At 45.5% G+C, this 5,423-nt stretch overlaps 1 protein-coding gene across 1 annotated transcript in view; it reads left to right on the top strand.

The window, feature by feature from the left end:
• selenbp1 (selenium binding protein 1) overlaps window positions 1–1,584 on the top strand; it is a 19,766-nt gene extending 18,182 nt beyond the window's left edge. Inside the window, exons 10-11 of the mRNA XM_079696198.1 lie at window positions 1–108; window positions 927–1,584. The exon at window positions 1–108 is cut by the window's left edge and continues 98 nt beyond it. Of these exons, the coding sequence (XP_079552324.1) occupies window positions 1–108; window positions 927–1,089 (271 nt within the window). The 3' untranslated portion in view covers window positions 1,090–1,584. The remainder of the gene's footprint in view (window positions 109–926) is intronic.
• Window positions 1,585–5,423: the final 3,839 nt, after the last annotated feature.

Here is a 5,423-nt window from a genome sequence, read left to right as displayed (position 1 = left end):
CCCCGGGGGGCCGCAGATGCTTCAGCTCAGTCTGGATGGGAGGAGGCTGTACGTCACCACGTCTCTGTTCAGTGGCTGGGACAAGCAGTTCTACCCCGACATGACCCAGTGAGTACTGAATACTACTGTGTACTGCTGTGTACTGCTGTGTACTACTGTGTACTGCTGTGTACTGCTGTGTACTGCTGTGTACTGCTGTGTACTACTGTGTACTACTGTGTACTGCTGTGTACTACTGTGTACTACTGTTTACTGCTGTGTACTGCTGTGTACTGCTGTGTACTACTGTGTACTACTGTGTACTGCTGTGTACTACTGTGTACTATTGTGTACTGCTGTGTACTACTTTGTACTGCTGTGTACTGCTGTGTACTGCTGTGTACTGCTGTGTACTACTGTGTACTACTGTGTACTGCTGTGTACTACTGTGTACTACTGTGTACTACTGTGTACTACTGTGTACTGCTGTGTACTACTGTGTACTACTGTGTACTGTATACTTCTGTAGTACTACTATATACAAGCAGTTCTACCCCGACTTGACCCAGTGAGTACTACTTTAGTACTACAGTATACTGCTGAATACTGCAGTACTACAGTATACTGCTGAATACTGCAGTACTACAGTATACTGCTGAATACTGCAGTACTGACACACATTTTAAAAAGCATGCACAGAGAGATGAGCTGTTAGCTGCTAACAAAGGCTGCTTGAAGTTACATCATGATGTGTTCAGGCTCTATCAGTAAAAACGAGTATTGGGCAGATAAATGTTGACGTTATCAAACTGTGTTGATGATGAAGTCGTGGAGTAAAATGTATTTTTGGGGAGAAACTTGAATAAATCCAGAGGTTTGAAGGAGATGTGTAACGTGCTGTCTGTCCAGAGGTTATGTGTGTATATTGAGTGTGTTAATGTGTGCAGGCAGGGCTCCGTGATGATGCAGGTGGACGTGGACTCGGAGGTGGGGGGCCTCTCCCTGAACCAGGACTTCCTGGTGGACTTCGGTAAAGAACCGGACGGGCCGGCGCTGGCCCACGAGCTGAGATACCCCGGGGGGGACTGCACCTCAGACATCTGGCTGTAGAGGGACGACACAGAGTAGCTTCATCAATAACACACCTCTCATCCAATCACTAACACTCACTTCCTCCTCTGCACTCACTTCCTCTCATCCAATCACTAACACTCACTTCCTCTGCACTCACTTCCTCTCATCCAATCACTAACACTCACTTCCTCTCATCCAATCACTAACACTCACTTCCTCTCATCCAATCACTAACACTCACTGCCTCTCATCCGATCACTAACACTCACTGCCTCTCATCCGATCACTAACACTCACTTCCTCTCATCCAATCACTAACACTCACTTCCTCTCATCCAATCACTAACACTCACTGCCTCTCATCCAATCACTAACACTCACTGCCTCTCATCCAATCACTAACACTCACTTCCTCTCATCCAATCACGAACACTCACTTCCTCTCATCCAATCATTACAACTACTCTCAGGTCAGCTAACTGCTCTCAGATCAGCTAACTGCTCTCAGGTCAGCTAACTGCTCTCAGATCAGCTAACTGCTCTAAGATCAGCTGACTGCTCTCAGATCAGCTGACTGCTCTAAGATCAGCTAACTGCTCTCAGATCAGCTAACTGCTCTCAGGTCAGCTAACTGCTCTCAGATCAGCTAACTGCTCTAAGATCAGCTGACTGCTCTAAGATCAGCTAACTGCTCTAAGATCAGCTAACTGCTCTCAGATCAGCTGACTGCTCTCAGATCAGCTGACTGCTCTAAGATCAGCTAACTGCTCTCAGATCAGCTGACTGCTCTCAGATCAGCTGACTGCTCTCAGATCAGCTGACTGCTCTCAGATCAGCTGACTGCTCTCAGATGAGCTGACTGCTCTCAGATCAGCTAACTGCTCTCAGATGAGCTGACTGCTCTCAGATGAGCTGACTGCTCTCAGATCAGCTGACTGCTCTCAGATGAGCTGACTGCTCTCAGATCAGCTGACTGCTCTCAGATCAGCTGACTGCTCTCAGGACACATTTGCTTGTTTGTTGTCCATCTTTGTGTTTGTTGATGCATTTGACACACATTTAGTGAAAGTACATATGAAGCGCTGTGGAGAAATAAAAGGTGAAACATAATTGGTGTGTGTTTTACTTTTAGAAACCAACAGCTGCACGATGTAAACAAACTCTGTGACGGTGGGAAATAATCAAGCAGGATTTTAAGCTGTGAGATATAAGAAGAGAGCATACCGGATGAAGCTAACATGTTTTACACACTTTTAAACATCCAGACATGAAAGTGATTTCAATGTGAAAATAAATAATAAATAAATACACTTTTTTATTCTAAAATTAGAATCCAAATGAAAAGTGCAGCAAGAATATAATTCCATAAAACTTCAAATATATAAATGACTATAAGTTGATATTAGCATCAGAGGTGATTGATCTCCTCCTGCTGTGATCAGGTGATCCAGGAAGCAATGGGACCAATCAGCTGTCAGCATGACGTCACCATAAGAGTTGTATGACCCAGAAGGTGATGTTGTTATTTACCATGCAGAGGAGCGTTGGGGCAAAGCTTCTGGAAACACTCGAATAAAAGAGATTTCATTTCCTGTTGCTGTGTGAACGTTTTCAAATGACTGATCCATCTGAAACATGTTCTATACCTCATTCACTCCAACGGTGCTTCAGGGCCGGTTCGGAGCTGGAGCTTGAAAAGCACCGGGTTTTCCTGTTCACACCGCAGCGGAGCAGCCTCTAGCTCCGGAATCCGGTTCGTTTCAAGCACCAACAAATTGTCTGGCCAGAGCAAAAGCACCGCATACGTCACGCTTACGTCGAGGCGGGGGCGGGGGCAGGGGCAGGGGCAGGGGCGGGATCAACTCCTGAACAACAACAACAAGCCGGCGTTTCATCCAGTTTGTACAACGATGGAGAAAGTTAACAAGCAGCAGTGGTCCACTGAAGAGACCAGCGACCTGCTGGGGATCTGGTCTTCTGAAGAGGTACAGAGGGAGCTGGAGCACAATCGGCCATTGTTGTTGTTGTGGGTGTCAGCTGTGAGGGGTTTCTGCGTGGTTTGGCTTTATGAAGCAGGCACGCAAGCAATAACGCAGCACCAGTCGGACTCTGGGTGGTGTGAAAAGAGCCGGAGCTAAACCGAAGAACCGGTTCTGAACCTGAAAAGCTCTAGCACGGAGCTTGAACCGGAGTTGCGTTGGTGTGAATGAGGTAAAAGTCTCCATGAACCAAAGAACCAGAGAACCTTAGAACCACAGAACCTTAAAACCACAGAACAACAGAATATTAGAACCACAGAAAAACAGGAACAACAGAACCTTAGAACCACAGAACCTTAGAACCACAGGAACAACAGACCATTAGAACCACAGAACAACAGGAACAACAGAACCTTAGAACCAGATAAACAACAGAACATTAGAACCACAGAATCTTAGAACCACAGGAAAAACAGAACCTTAGAACCACAGAACAACAGACCATTAGAACCACAGAACAACAGGAACAACAGAACCTTAGAACCAGATAAACAACAGAACATTAGAACCACAGAACCTTAGAACCACAGGAAAAACAGAACCTTAGAACCACAGAACAACAGAACCTTAGAACCACAGGAACAACAGAACATTAGAACCACAGAACCTTAGAACCACAGGAACAACAGAACCTTAGAACAACAGAACATTAGAACCACAGAACAACAGACCATTAGAACCACAGGAACCACAGAACATTAGAACCACAGGAAAAACAGAACCTTAGAACAACAGACCATTAGAACCACAGGAACAACAGAACATTAGAACCACAGAACAACAGACCATTAGAACCACAGGAACAACAGACCATTAGAACCACAGGAACAACAGAACATTAGAACCACAGGAACAACAGAACCTTAGAACCAGATAAACAACAGACCATTAGAACCACAGGAACAACAGACCATTAGAACCACAGGAACAACAGACCATTAGAACCACAGGAACAACAGAACATTAGAACCACAGGAACAACAGAACCTTAGAACCAGATAAACAACAGACCATTAGAACCACAGGAACAACAGAACCTTAGAACCACAGGAACAACAGAACCTTAGAACCACAGAACAACAGAACCTTAGAACCACAGGAACAACAGAACATTAGAACCACAGAACCTTAGAACCACAGGAAAAACAGAACCTTAGAACCACAGAACAACAGAACCTTAGAACCACAGGAACAACAGAACATTAGAACCACAGAACCTTAGAACCACAGGAACAACAGAACCTTAGAACAACAGAACATTAGAACCACAGAACAACAGACCATTAGAACCACAGGAACCACAGAACATTAGAACCACAGGAAAAACAGAAACTTAGAACAACAGACCATTAGAACCACAGGAACAACAGAACATTAGAACCACAGAACAACAGACCATTAGAACCACAGGAACAACAGACCATTAGAACCACAGGAACAACAGAACATTAGAACCACAGAACAACAGACCATTAGAACCACAGGAACAACAGACCATTAGAACCACAGGAACAACAGACCATTAGAACCACAGGAACAACAGAACCTTAGAACCAGATAAACAACAGAACATTAGAACCACAGGAACAACAGACCATTAGAACCACAGGAAAAACAGAACCTTAGAACCACAGAACAACAGACCATTAGAACCACAGAACAACAGGAACAACAGAACCTTAGAACCAGATAAACAACAGAACATTAGAACCACAGAACCTTAGAACCACAGGAAAAACAGAACCTTAGAACCACAGAACAACAGAACCTTAGAACCACAGGAACAACAGAACCTTAGAACAACAGAACATTAGAACCACAGAACAACAGACCATTAGAACCACAGGAACCACAGAACATTAGAACCACAGGAAAAACAGAACCTTAGAACAACAGACCATTAGAACCACAGGAACAACAGAACATTAGAACCACAGAACAACAGACCATTAGAACCACAGGAACAACAGACCATTAGAACCACAGGAACAACAGAACATTAGAACCACAGGAACAACAGAACCTTAGAACCAGATAAACAACAGAACATTAGAACAACAGAACCTTAGAACCACAGAAACAAAAGAGCCACCGGTCAGCCTCCTGCAGTTCCTCTCCTCTCCACGGGGGGGCTGCAGTTCCTCTCCTCTCCATGGGGGGGGGGGGGGGGGGGGGGGGAGCTGCAGTTCCTCTCCTCTCCACGGGGGGGGGGGGGGCTGCAGTTCCTCTCCTCTCCACGGGGGCAGCAGTTCCTCTCCTCTCCACGGGGGTAGCAGTTCCTCACCTCTCCTCTCCACTGGGGGGCAGCCGTTCCTCTCCACAATGTGCTGC

This window comes from Notothenia rossii (assembly GCF_949606895.1).
Source record: "Notothenia rossii genome assembly, contig: scaffold_100, whole genome shotgun sequence".
NCBI lineage: Eukaryota > Metazoa > Chordata > Actinopteri > Perciformes > Nototheniidae > Notothenia > Notothenia rossii.
This window is presented reverse-complemented; position numbering and strand designations above follow the sequence as displayed.